Source organism: Choloepus didactylus, chromosome 7 (genome assembly GCF_015220235.1).
Source record: "Choloepus didactylus isolate mChoDid1 chromosome 7, mChoDid1.pri, whole genome shotgun sequence".
Taxonomy (NCBI): Eukaryota; Metazoa; Chordata; class Mammalia; order Pilosa; family Megalonychidae; genus Choloepus; species Choloepus didactylus.
The window spans coordinates 139,213,457-139,232,068 of NC_051313.1; the positions used below are offsets into that span (position 1 = coordinate 139,213,457).

Below are 18,612 nucleotides of genomic sequence, written 5' to 3' on the forward strand. Positions count from 1 at the left end.
CATATATGCCATCCCTCTCAGCGGCATTCGGCCAATCTTTCACCTCCATAATTTCATCTTGGATTCTAGTTTTCAAACTAGTCTACAGACATCCTAGCACTCACCCCAAAGTTTATGAACAGCTCTAAATATGATAAAGAAAAACATTCCCTAGTTACATGCAAAAACTTAATAAGCTGAAACCTGAGACAAAGAGTCAAAAACACTAAATCAACTTGGTATCCCTATTACTCTCTAACATTAGCCTGGGTGATGCACACACTACCAAAGGGATAAAATCTCTTCGGAAAACAAGAAGAGAATCCCAACAACTAACTGCCAAAATGTTAACGCAACATTTTCTGAACTTCTTGCTCCTCCACAGCCCAGTGGCTCATGTGTCTCCAAATCTTGGAGTATTTTTGGATCATGCTCCCTAAACAGACCCTTGAACTTCCCTGCTTACATCCCCAAAAGCACTCATACAGAACCCTACACGGGAATTCCTCTTTGCAGATTTCTTTGTTGGAATAATGGAAAACATGGAAAACCAAAGGCATTCTCTCATCCCCAGAGTACTACTAAAATAGCAAAAATGACAATCCAGTGGAGTTTCAAATTTATATAGTGCTTTATACTTTTTGAAAGCATTTTCACAAACATTATTTCAATCAACCCACACGAAAACAGTCTGGTTTACAACATTAAAGTAGAAACCAGAAGGAACATACCCAAGATCAAACAGCAGGTAGTGGGACAACTGGGGCTGGAACCCAGATTGTATGATGTCCGGCATTTGCCATCAAGTTACTAAAATAGCTTCCTAATCCTCTTGTCACCCTCTCTGACTTCTTCTTAATCTCCGTCTTTGGGGTGCTTGTCCATTAGCAATGGTATTGATTTCAAAAGAAAACAAATACAAATCCTTCTTTGATGAGTATGTATAGTTGTAAAAATAAATGTGGCACTCTCGTTTATTGCTTCTTTATGGATGTCTTTCCCAGATGAAAAGGCTCTGCTGGGGAACAGTTCAACAACCTGTTGTTTCTATGTGTACACAGTACTCCTTCAGAATAGCAGGGCCTTCACACCAGGAAATTATTTGATAAATATTTCCCACCGTCTCACAGCTTGGCCTGTCAGTTTTTCCCAGACATAATATATCTGGGCTGACACGCAACAAAGCAAATTCAAAGAGAAGTAACCCAGATGTGGAAGAAGACAGCTGTTTTCAGGCATCTGTAACCTGGCCAGTTATGGGAGTTCCATTAGCCAAGACCCTTTTCCAACAGTATCTCATCATAGCTTTTGTATGACTGAAAAAGTTTCCCCAAGGTTGACCAGAATGCTGAACAAAATGCAAGGGCGGCAGCAGTGAGGAAGCAACACTGGAGAACAACCCAGGGGGCCTCGTGTTATGTGAACTTGTGAGGTTTCCAAGGCCCTGCTCACCAAAGATGGGGGGACCCAGTTTCAGGTGTTTCAGTCAGGTGTAGGACTTCACAGGAAGGGCGCCATCTTCGGTGTGTGGCTCATTCGTCTCTTGTCCAGAGTGAAGGACAGGGCACACTAGTGAGCCCTCAGTTTCAGCAAAAAACCACCTGCCGAAATCCTGCTCACACCAGCTGTGTCTTGTGAAGAGTCACTGGGCCCAAATGTTTCTTGTAGGTGACTGGAAGAAAAGCTCGTTCTGTCATAGGTTTAGAAAAATCTGGAAAAATACTCTGTAGTTGTGCAAATTTCTGGAAAAAACAATAAGAGAGAAACTGAGACGTGAATAATTGGGAACGTGCACCAGCTGTCACCTCCGATTGAAACTCCATTCACTGAGAGATGGTTGGGCAACTCATTCTGTGTCATACGTGCCATCTACTCACTCTGCAATGGACTTGTGCCATTTCACTGCTGTCTCCAAACTCTACCCAGGAAATTCACTAGATTACAGACAGGACCATTTCAAGCCTCTCCTGTTACACATCTGAAAGGAGATGCAGTCCCCAGAGAAGCAGGTATTTGCCAACAAGAAGCTAAGGTCATTCATTTTAAAACATTTACTACCTGATAATTCTAATTATCTTCTTATATGCAAACAACCCTAGCAACTAAACTGTAAGCTCCTTCAGGGAAGAACTACGTTTCATAGCGTCAAAAATTTTTTTTTGTATTGAGGTGAAATCCACATAATACAAAATTAAAGATTTGAAAGTGGGCCGCTCGGTGGCAATTAATCCATTCACAGTTGTGCAACCATCACCTCTATCTAGTTTCAAAACATGTTTGTCACCCTCAAGAAAGACCACTATCCATTAAGCAGTCCCTCCTCATTCTCCCCACCCCTACCCCTGGCAACCACTAATCTACTCTCTGCCTCTCTAGATTTGCCTATTCTAGATATTATATATAAGTGGAATAATTCAATATGTGACCTTTTGTGTCTGCCTTGTTTCACTTAGCACAGTGTTTACAAGACTCATCCACATTTGCAGCATATATCAGTACTTCAATCCTTTTAATGACTGAATAATATTCCACTGTACGTACACACCAAATTTTGTTTATCCATTCATCCACTGATGGACATTTGGGTTGCCTCCAACTTTTGGTTGCTGTGAATAGTGCTGCTATGAACATCTGCGTACAAGTATTTGTTTATGTTCCTATTTTCATTTCTTTTGGGTATACACTTAGGAACAGAATGACTGGGTCATATCGTAATTCTGTTTTTAACTTTTTGAGGAACTTGTATCCCTTACAATGCCTAGCATAACGCCTTGCACACAGCAGGTATTCAACAGAGTCTTTTGTTTTGACTGATGACTAAATCATCATCCGAAGAGACAAATGCATGGCCAGAGAGGCAAGTAAGTGAGTACAGGGGCCCAGTGGACGGCAAGGACCTGCCCTGGGAAGGCTCCTGGCTGATGCTCCGTGATGTTACTGAGGCACACGGGGCAGATCACTTCCTAGTGGGTCAGGCCCAAAGCTGGCTCTGCTTCCCAGGACCTTGGCCAGCCAGGTGAGCAGCCACACAGAAAGAGGCTCAGGTGCCCTAAGCTGGAGTCTGCAACCAAGAGCCCAAGGGCATGTCTAGGACACTAAGCCCCAGCTCCCTATCTTCCACCTCAGGACACTCTCAGTGGGCCACTACTGTGGCTTCTCCAGATTAATTCTTAAGGAGTGGGTGGCAGGACCAATGATAAAATGGGAGAAACCCCCAAGAGAGAACGGTTCCAGGACAGGTGAAGGAGATCAATCCACCATTGTCACCTGGACTTGCTCACGTGCCTACGGGGAGTGAAAAAGAACGTGGGGCTCAGGGAACAATGGCACCTGTGTCCTGGGCTGGTCACTGACACTATCATCATTCTACCACTGGAACTCCAAGCCTTCTGGGGCTTTCAGTGGATCCTTTGGCATTTCCTGACCTTCCTTCATTGCACTTCATTTTCTCTCCACAATGCTCTTTGGAGAGCCAGGAGAGGAAAACCAAGCTGGGAACGTTTCAGGCAGCTTCCTGCCATAAGCCTCACATCCTGGGGCTTCCATAAGAATAATCTCTCTCAACATTATTAAGTACTTCACACTATGTACAAAACCTGCTCAGACAGGTGCCCCCAGGTGAGCGTTTAGTAATAATAGATGTTTTAAAAAGATACTTACACAAGTGAAAATGATGAGTGTTAAGTAGAAAACCACCAGAGCGAACAGTAGTACAATCTCAGCTCTGTATTTCTTAAAAGTCTCTTCTTTGCGTTCCTTGGGGCAACCTTAAAAAAAAAAAGGAAAGTAATATATGAAGCTGTTTAACAGGACTTTCCTATCATGATAAAAAGCTAAGGATGCTTTGTTCCAACTTTTTAAAGTCCCCCTTGTCTGCCATCCCTACTTTCATATCTATGCCATCATGAAAAGTAGCAGCAACTAGCTCCAAATGCTTATTTGGGGAGGCAACTGGGAGAAAAGCAGCAGCTAATGCTCACCTGCGTCCAGCAGCTGGCAAGGGGATTTACATAGAGCATCTCACTTAATCTTCAGAGGCAGGTGTGTGAGGATGCCCATTTGACAGGTGAAGGACTGAGGCTCAGGAGGTTTGGGGACTAAGCCAGGTGGCAGAGCTGGTGTCTGTTCCAGATGCAGCCTGCCGCCATCTATCTGCCCTCATTGCAGATGTTGGGCCTTTCCTGGTTTTTATTTTGTCTTCACGTCAGATGGACCCCCCCACTCAAAAATGAATATGGTGTTCTTGGCGCAGCTCAGAACTATGTGTTGAGGTGAGCGAGCTTCCCCGATTGACTGAATAAATTGCCACGTTTGCAGAATCATTCACACTCCTCCACCAAAGCAGGTGGCACAGGTTGGGTAGCGACCGGCTCCCTGGCAGGTTGTTAAAGGCTGTGGCCACAGCACTCAGAAGGGATAAGTGCAGGGGGTGTGAGGCCTTCAGCCTGGAGGAGACATGGAGCCTCTCCCCACATGGGTGCCTGCATCAGTGGGCCTGAAGTCACACATTTGGGGTGGCAAGTCTAGCTCTGGCTACTGTCTGGCTGGCAAACCCAGTCTGCTTGAAGGCCCAGGGAGTGCAGGGGTCACACGGATGGGCCTCAAGAGAACGGCCAACCCCTGAGAGTGGATGCAAAATTTTGTGCACTGTCCTAGGAATGCATTCACACAGGCATCTGAGACGTAAAAGCCACTGTCCTCAGGATCCATAACATTTATTGAGGACTTAAGTCTACCTCTGGCACTGTACCAAGCATTGTAGGGGAATATCTCATATAACGTTCACAAAAAACCTATGGCACAGATATTGTTATTCCCATTTCAGGGATGGGAGAACTGAGGCTCAGAGTCGCTCAGCAATTTACCCGAGATCACACACTAATGAGCAACAGAGCTAATATCTGAACCCATATCTCAGTGACCCCAGAATCTGACCACTTAACCTGTAGGTAATATTGCCTTCTATAGAGGGAAAGGAGAGAAAACAAATGCACAAACTGTTTATTTCCTCTCCATTCCCTGCAGAACATGCTCCTCAATGCTTTCCCCTGCACGGCTACTCTCATAATACTCATTGAGGGCCTACTGTGTGCCAGGACATAGCAGGGAAGAGAAGGTTCCTGCTCCGATGGGGAGGCAGACAGTAAACAAATCCACACGTAACATGCCAGCTGTGGTAAGTGCTACGAAGACAAAGCAGGGTAGAAGGCTAGAGATTACGGAGGGTGTAAGGGGCATGTATAATTATACATAACACTGAATAAAACCTAAAGACTGCTCCACTAAGCAGGGGCACAGAGACTGTGTTCCTGAGAGCATAAGAATATTGCCTTAGGTCAGATTCCGTCCAGCTGCCCGCTAGAAGGAGAGAATGGCTACTACGCAAAATCAGGGACTCTATGACAACAGCATGCTTGTCATTTCGAGCCTAACACGTATTGGGCAAAAGTCAAATGCAAGGCATTTATTTAAGCTACAGAAAGAAAATGTTATGACATTCTTGCAACAGAATTCAGCTTTTAACCACAGATGTGATGCAAAGCTTTGGAGTCAGACTTGGAACGAGAAGAGCAATTTTAGGACCTGCGGAAAGCACACACGCATTTTGCAAGAAGGAAGCAAGTGCAGCAGGCCCCCTCACCTGTCACCCTCAAGTTCACGGTGCCACTTTGGTTCCTCTGCCCTTCTATCTCCCACAGAGTGCACTTGTATGTCCCCGTGTTGCAGCTGGTAGTGTTTTGGATCTTCAGGGAATACGGGTTTTCACCAGGGGTCTCTACAGAGCCGTTCTGCACTTTCTGATAGGAGGACAGTTCTCTGAGGCTTGGGTCTTCCTGTAGCACCTCCAACAACTCTTCACCCCTCTCTGTAAGCTGTTGAGAAATAATCATATTGCATCACTCTCTCCTGCCAGATACTGCAAGCTCGGCCCTCGACATCACCTGACACCAAGGTTTCACATCTGGTTTTCATAAAATCCATCCTAACTTAAATTTTTTAAACAAGATAATGTGCTTTTGTGTGTGTGTAACCACTGGGTGAGGAGGCAAGAATCTGAAAATTCTTTAAGGATGTATCTTCTCTGGGATAAGCTCAGGACTGCATCTTACGATTCCAACTCCTTTCCTGTATAAAGGAGATAGTGCTACTGTTGATAACGATGATGGGTTGACGATGAGTCCCTTTTAATCATATTCTGTGGCTGGCTGGATTTCTATACTAAATGTTCCCTTGTTTTCTTCAAATACCAATCCATCCATCAACCGGGTTCTTAATTTTGTAGCCCAGACTTTAATTTGGAGAAGTTCCTAAATCTGTTTAGATCACAGCGACACAACTCAACTAAAATCCAACAAACAAACAGAAAACCACTGAGATGCAGATGAGAGATGCCTGATGCAAACAATCGCCTGTCCGTCAAAGAACATTTTGTGACCATCCAGGACGCTGCAGAATGAACCACACTTATTCTCTCTGTTAAGGCAGGAAGACAGCTGAGAATTGGTGCCGTATGGAGACTGGATGTGTCAAGTCATATCAAAATACACGTGGAGGGACAGTTACAGCTTAAATCTGTACTCAGGACAGATCAGCCTGATGGGGAAAGATGCCAAATTCAGTCAAACAATTAACGTGGCTGGTTTTCTTTCCCTGAACTAACTTTGTAATTAAATTGATGGGAAGTTTTCATCATCTCCCACTTCAGAGACTAGATGCACACCACATTCACTGTCAACTCCCCCTTTCCCGGATGCATTTTTTAAATTTGCCTAATTAACTCACCAGTTGATCCTCCAATGAAATTTTTAAAAACCTTTCAAAAGGAATGTATACAAACAGTAAAGCAAATCATTGCTTTCAGTGCACCGTTGATACAACTCACGGGCAGACTTTGAACCTCTGCATCCTGAGCTGGCTGGGGACCTACAGGGAGCCCCGGATTTGGTGGCACTGCTCAACTGTCCCTGGCACCAAAGAGCCACCTTGGAGAAAGAGAGGAGCTCACACCACATCCCTTACCTGTGCCTGCCAATGTTTGACCCTCTGTTCTGGGAGCCTCCTCCACCTCTTTTCTGACTTTTAGAAGGGGAATTTGCGCAAGGAAATAGACAATCAAGAATTTGAATTAGGGGAACACTCCAGGGGGCAGCTCAGAAAAGAACTGACAGGGTTTTCCCCAACCTCCACCACCCACATACTCTCAGTCATTTCTGCGTAATTTATTAATTAGAGAAGGCACCCTGGGGCCCGCAGAGATCAGGTTCTCCTTTCCCCGGTACTCAGTGCCTGCTTGCATAGCTGTAGCCTGGGCTGCAGGGCCATCTGGCGGCAGATTTATCACTCCGGCAAGGCAGCCGGCTCTGAACCCGTCCAGCACGGGGCCAGAGGATGGCTTTTCCTCCAGCCTGGTCTACATAAATTCCATCTCTTAAAGGTCCTTCTTGTGTCAAAAGGTTCCTTCCTAAATAATCAAGAATCTACTGGAGGAAGCTGAAACGCTGGGTCTTTAGGTATTCAAAAATTAAAAAATGTTTTTAAAAAGGAGGAGTGGTCAAGGAAGGTGAGAGAAAACCAAAGGCATCCAGCAGATTCGAAGACACATCTCATTTAGCACGCTTTTTTTTCCTTTTCAAAGCCGATTAAACCCTAACGTGCTGTCTCGTCAGGCACTCCCAGGGCTCCCGGCCACCGCCTGTCATCTGTGCTCACACCCACCACCCAGAGCTGTGAACCAGGAAGGTTCAAGGCCAAGGGTCTTCCAGATAAGGCTGCAAGTCTGAACGAATTAATTCCACCCAGCCTCTGCAGTCCCTACTCCCAAGCCCCCACCCTGCTTCTCTTTTCTAAATTAACTTCCAGATGCAGTTAACTCATTTGTTTCTGGGAGATTTCGCTGGAACTCTGTTTTGCTAGAAAATCCTGCTGCAGGAGAGATGGGAACCCGGCTGCAGACACCACTTCGAGGCTGTCTACCTCTGTCTTCTCCTCGGGGACCTTCTCCCCCTTCCAGCTCCCCTCCCTCAACTCAGCTGGTGGAAATATAAACCATTGTGCCCGTTTACGTAAAGATGGCCTCATTTTCATGTGAGCTGCTGGGAATTAGGGAAGCAAGGATGTGCTGGTGAACAAGACTTGCCAGCGGTGGCCTTCTGCCTATTTGCAGATAATTCATGTTAAAAATCAGCAGTAACAGTGACAAAAAGTTTATTTTATGGTCAGATTTCCACAGGCTTCAGGCAAGCCCTCCAGTGGGTGTCTAGTTATTTTCAAAAGGCAAAACAAAAGCAGGGTGAGATCATGAGAAGAACAAAAGGAAATTGGGTGGAAAGGCCAAACAAAGAACCCCAAAGCAGAATTCTGCAGAATTCCGATTTGCTAAACCACAACAGCCACCACCGGGATCAATGCAAAATACCTCAACTTTCAAGGGTCCAGCTTCAATAAGGCTACCAACTTGAGTGCCCCGTTTCCTGAATAACCTGGAGAAATGAAAGAACTTCTGGCTCACCCTGGGAACTATTTCCAAACGAATGAACAGCTCTCTTTGCCTGATAACTAACTATAGCAAAATAAACCTTTTGTAAATTCATCCAACCCACTGGGAAACATTTCATAGCCCTCTGTTACAGGTGACATTGTGTCCTCCAAAAAAGATATGTTGAAGTCCTAACCCCAGCACCTCAGAATGTGACCTTACTTGGAAATAAGGTCATAACGGAGGTAATGAGTAAAGATGAACAGAATGGGCCCTTAATCCAATATGGATGGCGTCTGTATAAGAAGCGGAGAGACACAAACAGGGAAGACGGCTTGTGAAGACAGAGGCAGACACTGGAGCCGTGATGCTCTGAGACAAGGAATGCCTGGGACCACCAGAAGCTAAGGAGGAGCAAGGAAGGATCCTTGCCTAAAATCTTCCGAGGAAGCAGGGCCCAGCCAACATCTTGATTTCAGACTTGCAGCCTCCAGAACTGTGACACCATACACTTCTGTCGTTTCAAGCCACCCAGCTTGTGGTTCTTTGTTGCAGCAGCCCACGGAGACTAATACACACTCCCTCAGGCTTTAAGCTCTAGGTACATACAATGCCGATTCCCCTTCTTTTTGGCATTTTAAAATCAAAATCTTCTAACCCAACTCCATCCGAGGAATCTGGGATTTGCCCACACTTCAAATATAGTTGTAGTTTTTATGTCAGCATTGCAGGCTCAAAATGGGGGTGGGAGACTAGCATTATGGAAGAACTTTTTACACAAGAGTCTGAATTTTTATCTTCCAATATGCAGGCAAGCAGCTATCCCAGTGCCACACTGTGGCACGAACAGAATTAAGAAGCAGAAGAAGAGATTTCTTTATGAGGAAAATGGAATAACAGTAAATGAACTATCCTCAACTTTGTTGTTTTATGAGTTTTTATAAACATCTGAGCTGACTCAAAGTCAACCGCTGGCAAGAAACTAGTCTTTAAACAGTCCAAATGTGAACATGTTTCATTGCCTCTCTGCAAAAGTATTTTAGGAAACAGTTATTTATAACAAAAGGAACCCCTCAGATTCATTCAGAGCCAAATATAATTGATGGGAACTGTTTAATGTACACTTCACAATGCTGTTTGTAGTGCTCTAAACCACAACATGATTTGGGCAAATTAGTTCCCCAAAATGCTCACTCCAATAGTGCTTTTAAAAATCCCCAGTCCATGCTTTAATTTTTATACTGATGGCTCTCTCTGTCCTTTCGACTGAATTAGAAAAGGGCAACTATAGGATGTCTTCTTTTCAGAAAGCCTACTACTTTTGATTTGTCTCAAGGCCTTCAGTATGACTAAATAATTTAAATATAATATTCTTCCTCTGAAATTGAGATTTGACCTTGTGGAAACCACAAGCCCTAAATTAAAGTAAACTCTCTTTAATTTGCTGAATACTGAATCAAGCAAACTCAAGTACTAATTTTAAGGGCATGGAAATGAAATAGATTTGTCTCAAAATTACAAACAAATTTGAACTAGAACAAAAGGAATGAAATAAATAATGAAATATGGCTGGAATTGAGCTGATATTTTAGTCGAAACCCCTATTGTGCAAAATGCTTTTCAAAAGTTTACCTAAATATATGCTAACCTCTTAGATTACTATATTTGAATATAAGAGGACAACAGTACAGTTCCATGCCTATAGCAAAGAAAGGGTTTTAATCACAAACTTGAAATCCAAATTTATCACACTTTAGAGCTGTTAATAATGTGAGAGAAAAACTAACTAAAAGAAAAGGAAAAGATTTTTTAAGGGGAAAAATGTGTGTACGTATATATATGAATATAAATATTTCATCTAACAATTTGCCAGAACATATTTAAAGGCATGAGCGTGATATTAAATTAATCTGATGTATTCCAAACACATTGACCAGCTTTTTTTTTTTTTTATTGCATTTTTGTGCACTAGCATTCATGTACCCTGGTTTCTAACTCAATTAAAATGCCAATATAATTCCCATTCATCATAAAAACAGCCCTTTATAATGTGCAAAAGCATTTGGCTCGGAGGTTGGTGTCATAATGAGGGTAGAATGTATGAACATTAGCATCATTTTTTTCTAAGTGTAGTTTTATTGGAAAAATGATTTTCCATTTTGAAATTTACTGGCTTTAACAGACGGGGTTGGATTTATGGCTGTGAACAGAGTTATGAGCATGGTAGAGGTAGCATATTTATGAGTACAGGCTTTGGAGTCAGACCTGGAACCAAATATGGGCCCTACCTCGGCTAGTTCTGTTCTTGGTCAAATGAATAGGTCTCAGTTTGCTTTGCTTCTCTGTGATCTGGGGGTGACTGCCTCTCATCGGGTTGGTATGAAGATTCCTATGACGGTGTGTGCAGACCTGAAGCACAGTGGCGCACACACAGAAAGCCCTAAAAATGCCATCACTCTCTCTTTTTCACAGCCAAGGTTTCAGTCAGCATGTAAAATAGTTCCTTGTACATAGCAAGTAAACAATAGTATTTGCTGGATGAATGAGTGAATTCTAGACACAATGAAAATGCTACAAGAGCCCTGGCTTTGGAATTAAAGACCTGAAGTCAAGTTCCATCTTCTCTATTAGCTGGCTGGGTCATCTTCAATAAGTCATGTCACCTCTGAGTCTCAGCTTCCTCATCGGCAACCACCCTACTCACTTTACAGGGTTACTGTAAGAACCAAGTAAGAAAATGAACATACAGTTGCTTTGTAATTGGTAATGTTGGTAACAGAAATAGTTGTTAGACCTGACAGCTTTCCACCCATCCATCTGTTCAGCTATTTCTAACCACTGAAACTTTCAGTCTCCTCTCTGGTGAAGTTGTCCTGGAAGGTTGCAATCTCTGTTCTAGGGAGAAATTAGTTTTCTATTCACAATGTCTCCAAAATATGACAACATTCTGAATTTTGGTAAAGCACCATAATGAAAATGTGGCAGAAACCCTTCGTAACAGTGATTTGAAGTCCACGTGGGGACCATTTACAGTTCATATCAACCATCCTTCTCCCAGTGGGCACATGGTCCAAACAAAGCCACTTAAGAATAGTGTGACATTGGTTGAGATATCAGAAGGGAGGCCCAGTCTTTTCCTTTGCACTTGACATCACTGTCTTATCATCTTGCTACCACATGGAGGCTGGTAATGAAAAAATCCATAAACAAAGAAGGAGTTGAGCAATGGAAAGATGGTGATATTCATGAGACTCTAAATCCAGCCATACCTGAAGTGTGAGCTTTTTCTTGATTTTTCAACTCTTTTCAATTTCTACTATATAAGTTAATAAGTTTCCTATTGGTGTAAATCTCCCTGGAAACACGGGACATGATTCCCGGGGATGAACCTGAACATGGCATCATGGGACTGAGAAAGTCTTCTCAACCAAAAGGGGGAAGAGAAATGAAACAAAATAAAGTTTCAGTGGCTAAGAGATTTCAAACAGAGTCAAGAGGTCATTCAGAAGGTTATTTTTATACATTATATAGATATCCCTTTGTAGTTTTTAGCATATTGGAAAAGCTAGAAGGAAATACCTGAAACTATCAAACTGCAACCCAGTAGCCTTGATTTTTGAAAATGATTCTATAAACATGTAGCTTACACGGTGTGACTGTGCAATTGTGAAAACCTTGTGGCTCGCACTCCCTTTATCCAGTGTATGGACAAATGAGTAGAAAAGGGGAACAAAACTTAAATGAATAATAGGGGGTATGGGGGATGGGATGTTTTGGCTGTTCTTCTTTACTTGTATTTTTATTCTTGTTTTTATTTTTTTTTTATTTTTTAATTTTAATTTTTTATTATTTTTTGGAATAATGAAAATGTCCAAAAATTGACTCTGGTGATGAGTGCCCAACTATATGATGGAACTGTGAACAACTGATTGTACACTGTGGATCACTGTAGGGTATGTGAATATATCTCAATAAAACTGAGTAAAAAAACAAGTTCCCTTTCCTTTAAGCTAGTTTTGCTTGGGTTTATAATCTCTTGGAACTGAAAGGGCCTTTATGATAGGAACACCATGCACCACCCCATATGGATAATGTGGCATATAAGGGGTTCTCTCCATCAGGCTCCAGCCTCTAGGCCAGTCCTGCTTTGCCCCTGGGCTCACATGCCCCCCCATTCCTCAGGGAAGAGACATCAGGGGCCTGATTTGTCTCAGAACCTTAGCTCCCCACAATGATCCAGAGGATCTGGTTCAAGGTGCTTACGACTTGTTTATGGCTACTAGCATTCTTTTTCCCATAGGTTTTCCCCATCTGGACCCATAATCCTGGATAACTACCAGCTCTTCTAAAATCAAGCCACTCTTCAGAGAATTGGCATCAGAACATGCATTTGCTTCCGGAAGATACCAAGTGATGTTGACAAGCCTTTGGCTCCTAAATCTGTACCAGTGTAGTGATTTTACCCAAATACACCACAATGCAAAAAGAAAAAAGCAAGGCATGCTTATGGGTGTAAAGGAATCTTAGGGAAGTACTTTGGTTCAGCTCTGGTTTGAGATAAGGAGTGTCGGCAGAAAATTTGGGGTTATTGTAGGAGTAGCTGGGAAAGAAACATGGAAATAATTTTAGATGGAGGAACTCTTTTTTAAGTCATGAATCTCTTTTTACTCCTGCCCTGCGTAAAACCTTCCCTTACATCACTGAGACCTTCTATAAACTTCCTCTTCTTGTAGCGACATAACCGAATACAGAATCGAGACAACACAGTCATGTGATCCAGGTTCCCCCTTTTGTTCATGGAAAATAAGTAGGTGTTTTTTTTTTTTCCTAATTAACTCTCTGTTGCCTTCTTCCTTCCCACCTGCTTTTGATCTGAAAGATTTTAGCAACTTTGCTGTATCACACCATTGTTCAAAAATCCCAGCAGTCCACCATTCTCGTGACTGAGACGACTTCTCCAGCCACCTCTTAAACAGCCACATTCTGCCTTGTCCACTCCTCTGTAGAGCCACATGGACAGGACCACGTGGTGACAAGAAGGGAAAGGAAGGTAAATCCCACGAATGCATTCAAGACTTGGTCAACAGAACCTGATGGCAATTTCCCTGCAGTGAAATAATGAAGCCTCCCACTGAAACTCATCTTCTAGGATGAATCATGTTCTATCCACTGTCACCAGTGTTATCTTCTTTAGATGCATTTTTCATTAAGTCATTGTCTTTGCTTAAACCCCCCCCAGGCTCCTCATTGCCACAAGGATAAAGTTCAAGTCATTATAGTTTGGCTTTCAAGGTTCTTGACAATCTGTCCCCAGACTACTTTCCAATATTATCTCTCAGCCATCTGCATATAATTCTCCTCTCTAGTTCATTACCTACTCACAGATTCCCAAAAAATGCTTTGTGAATGCCCATTTCCATGCCTTTGCTCAAGGTGAGCCCTCTGGCAAAAATTTCCACGGTCAATCTTGGAATGGCCAGGTCCAGGTCCAGGATTTGGCACACATCTGGGACTTTGGAAAATTTACTGACTAATGAAAGTGTAGAAATGAGAGATGTCCAAACACTGGCATTATGTTCTTCATAGCTTGTCCTATGGCTGAACACAGGCCAAGCAGTATAGATGCTGATGATAACAGTATGGTTTTTCTTTGATGCTACAACACCCATTGTTTTCATATTTCAATGGTTCAATGCTTCTATATTTAATATATGAATACTTCCCTTTTCTCCTAAAAAATATGTTCTTAAATCTGTCTTACAGCAGATGGCATTCTGGAATCAAGTGCAGTATGTAGCAGGTATTGGCTCCTTTAGGGGTTCCATCAGGTTTTGTGGTTGCACAGGTCAACAACTCTATCCCCTCCTAAGGCACTGTGTTCTCTTTTACACCCCTAGCTTTGTGGCTCATTACCAAGTAAGATATATAGGCAGAAAATATAACTTGGCTGAATAGGAGGTTAGCAACGTTCACAGAAATCAGCTATGAATGAGTCATGGGCAAATGAGATCCATGTGGTGACTATGATTAAACTTTGGAAGTGCTACATGCAACCACTTAACCTGCTCTCCAACAGTTCCCTTAGTGCTAATGTCCCAAGATCTGCTACCACTGGGGTCTCCTAAACATTTTAAATGTCAGGTCTCATCTAGTATCTGAAATCACAGTTTTACTTCCCCTTTCTCCCTTCCTCTGTAAATTATCTACAAAGGGCACTTGTCTTGTGACGCATCTCTGTCCTCACCCCCACAGTGTCACCCAGAGATGACACTACACATCCTCTTTCATTTTGCATCAACACAGATTGTCAGGGCTCCCGGCATGATACAAGATCTCCCTGATATCCATCTCCCTGAAAAACGCCACTCATCAGCTTCAACGGCTAACATCAACCATGTCTAAGGCACTCCATCCAAGAGCATCCTCTCCCTCCGAGCATAGCGCAGCTTCATTAAAGACAATGCGCCCTTTACCACGAACACAATGCAGCTCAGCACCAAGTGCAGATAGTTTCATGGACACTCATACTCTCAGCAGACATACTCAGGTGCAATGTCCTCTCAAATTTAAATAAAGGTCACTGCCAGTGGAACAAACGCAACAGACCATTTTCTCAAAACACCAACCCAAAACACACAATCTATTTGCAATTTAAAATGCTGTGTTTAACTACTGTCCTAATGGATATAATTTACTAACTTTTCAATCTCTTCTTGATCACCCCCTCTGCCTTAAAAGGGGGATCTTTTGTTGGATCCAAATTAGGAGGACCCCAGTTGACAGGAAAGAAGAGCTGGAATTGGGCTACTTTTGTCCACTCTTAGCCCCACCTCGGACCCCCTGTACATGTCTATAATTAGCTGCCTCCAAATCCCTTCCTCTGCATCCTTGAAACAGAGAGAATAAAAGGGACACACTCCCTTCCACACTCATCCAAGTGCCATGAACACTAACCGGATGCTGCCTGCCTTGAGGTTTTTGTTTGTTTTCAGTAAAAAGCACATGCTAGAAAACACATGGTTTACATGAGTCCTTTTTATCATCACAACTAATTCCCTGCCCCTGTTCCAGACCAAGAGGCTCTCTGGTGCCCGGAGAACTCAGTGGCGAGTGGAATTATAAATCCCAAGTCATTATAACTGCAATTGTACATGCAGAAGGCCTGCGAGAATGTGACTTATTTCAGCAGCCACTGGAAAACCACGCTAAGAGTGGCAGCCCACTCTTGTGAAAAGAAAAGTGATTTTACAAAGTCACACTCGTGACATAAGCAAGGCTGGCAATCGTTGCCAGTTTTAAATTTCTCACTCAACAGCTACTTCTGCACTTCACTGAAACAGTTTACAGGGAAGTGGTGGAAAAAAATTACAAGATGGTTAATGCTCTGTGAAATGAAGTACTTCACCACTGGCTCTATTTCCAAAGTGCTCTCTCTATTTTTGTCACACAAACACAATCAATGCAAAAGTATAATTTCTGAGCTGGAAAGTAACAAATATCCACAGAATATGCTGGGGCCTGTTTAGAAGTACATGAAGGAACAATACCACTTTTGCTGTATCTGATTAGTTTACTGGCATAGCATAGCTCTCCTGCCCACCACTTATCAGTCTAGTTTTTAAAATATAACTACAGAATGATTTTTCAGTGACCCTATTCCATGGATCAAGAGAAAAAAACAGAATGCCTAGAGACTGTTTTCTTTTCTTCTTTTTTTTCTAACAGAGAGATCTTCAGAGTAAATCATGCAAGAACTGTGTCCAATAAACAAGCACATACATTACAGAGTTACATAATCAGCTGACATCCAAGGAGAAGCTGCACCATTCCACATGACCTTGTGCAAGAAGATTTAACTCGACAACTGTCTGAACTTCACAGCCTGAAATTTCAGCTAGCTGTTTCATGAGTACTTTTTAATGACTCCCCTGCGGATATTAATATTATTTTCTTTTTAAAATGACTCTTTGGAAAAGATAGTGGTTTGATGTTTTTCCCTTCTTTAAGATAACTAATTCTCTGTCCAGCTAGCTCAGGGACACTTTTATTTACTTGACCTTAAGTGATGAAGTTAAAAAACAGAGATGCCAAGATAGGCTTCTAAGAACTCAGGCTCTGTCATTAAGCCTGGTTCAAATCCCAACTCCTCCATCTTACCAGCTGTTTAACAGTCAGCAAATTATTTAATCTCCATAAGGCTCAGTTTCTTCATCTGTACAGTAGGAAGAGTAAGTCCTGATCTCTTATGTCTGCTGAAGTCTTGAAACAGATAATGTATGTAAACCTCTACCTCAGAGCTTGATATACGGTGAGCACTCAAATAATATTGTTTTTATGATATTTTTAAAAATACTACTGCTATTACCATGAGAACAATTTGGGGATCATTGTGTTCTCTGACCCCACAGTGAATAAGCTGTGAATGAAGGAGAAACACAAGCAACTCCTTGTATACATAATACACCACCATCTCCCCCATGCACAATTCAGGAAGTATCAGTCGGAATCCACTGAGCACCTTTGCAAGTGACAGGGCAGACACTGGGAGCAGTGCAGAATCCCTACACAAACACAGTGGGGCCTCTACTATCCTCAGGGAACTGATGATCCAGTAACACACATACACATTCACATGAAGAAATAACTGCTATGCTGCTCCGTACTGTTAAATGACCTGATAGATGTGCAGGTTCTTGTAGCATCTTTTATGGTGGGCAGAAGAAAACCCTACATTTTGTGGAAGGTACAGAGATTTCCTCCAAGGTAAGACTGGAAGTCAGAGATTGAGGCTGGGATATCATATTCATTTGGCTTAAAATAGAAAGAGCTTCCCTGTTGCAGCAATTAGTTTCCTGAAGAAGGGAACACCAAGATGGTTGCTTTTGGGCTGTGGAATGCCAATCTCAGAATCTGAGAACGTTCCAGTTGAGAACCTGAGTTGCCTTTGGTGCAACTCAATCCTCTTAAAGTAGGGACAGGGATGCCTGTTCTTACACACATTGACTCACACTCACCCGCTCACAGACACCCTCATGGCTGGCCCTCGGGTGACTGCCAGACGGAGAAGCAGTCAGGGGCAGGCCAGGAAGTCAAGCGCATCCAGGAAAGGAGATGCACGATAGATCACCACCACCCATGAAATGCACCCAAATCGCTTCTGAGAACCTTTTAGTCCTTCCTCTCAAATTGCTTCCCCCACCCCACCCCCAATTTTTGGGCATCACAGCCAGAAGTCCTGTGACATTTCTCCTGTCCAATGTCCCAATCTGCCCTCCTTACTTTTTTCATGGCCTGGTGGCCACAACCACAGGGGCCTCCAGAATGCATCCAAATAGTTTTGGAGGGGCAGAGGACCTCTTTAGGGACATCATTCCTCTCAGAACACCTTTCAGGGGCAGAGAGAGGACTGAGGGACTGGGGGAACAAGTCTAAGTCTGCCCCCTACCTCGGTGAGGATGGGGTAGGGATTGGGGTGGGGGGAGGCTTGTCGGAAGATGAGGGTACTTAAGAGTTCGGCCGCGGGAGACGCCCCCCTACTCCCAGTCACGGCAGGTCTCCAGCCTTAGAGAGCTGGTTCCCCAAATGAGCCGACCAAACTCCAGCCCGCGGGCATCGTCGCGCTTACCTTGGCCCAGGAGATGGTGTAGGAGACCCGCGGGTCCCAGGGGGCGGTGCAGGGCAAGACCACATCCTCCGAACACGCCACCACCATCTCTCGTGCCGCGGGCGCCAGGCTGCAGGCTGCAAGAGACAGAGCGAGCGCGCCGTGAGCCAGCGAGAAAAGGGGTGCCGCGAGGCGGCGGGGGTGGAAAAGAGAGGGACTCTGGGGCCCTACCGCAGCTCAGGAGCAGGAGCTGGAGGCCACGCGACATGGCTGGAGGACTACGCCGCCGTCTGGAGGCCGCCTACCCGCGCCGCGCCGCCTTCTTGTACTCGCGCGCAGGGACTTCCCCACGCGCCCGCCCCCGGGACTCCCGCCCGGGGAATCCCCTGGCAGGCGGCGGAAGCGGTCTGACCCCCGCCTCCCCCAGGGCCACGCGGCCTCCAGGGCGCCGGGTCTCCCCGCCCTCCCTCCACCCGGCCCGGGCCCGCCCCCAGTTAGCGTCGCTGCTGCCCTGCAGCAGTGGCAAGTCCCTGCGTAACGCGCGGCGCTTCGG

The 18,612-nt window shown here is 44.0% G+C and overlaps 1 protein-coding gene across 2 annotated transcripts; it reads right to left on the reverse strand.

The window, feature by feature from the left end:
* Nucleotides 1–429: 429 nt before the first annotated feature.
* CD83 (CD83 molecule) lies at nt 430–18,385 on the reverse strand. Of its 2 annotated transcripts, XM_037844272.1 has the most exons (6): nt 18,291–18,385; nt 18,048–18,196; nt 8,478–8,483; nt 5,621–5,777; nt 3,640–3,746; nt 430–1,721 (listed from the first exon to the last, which is right to left on the reverse strand). In XM_037844272.1, the coding sequence occupies exons 1-6, from the start codon at nt 18,325–18,327 to the stop codon at nt 1,596–1,598; spliced, it is 582 nt and encodes a 193-aa protein (XP_037700200.1). In that variant the 5' UTR covers nt 18,328–18,385; the 3' UTR covers nt 430–1,595. The 2 variants fall into 2 exon arrangements, with proteins under 2 accessions (XP_037700200.1, XP_037700199.1); XM_037844271.1 differs by lacking the exon at nt 8,478–8,483 and having other exon boundaries at nt 432–1,721; nt 5,621–5,852; nt 18,081–18,196.
* Between the last annotated feature and the right edge of the window lie 227 nt (nt 18,386–18,612).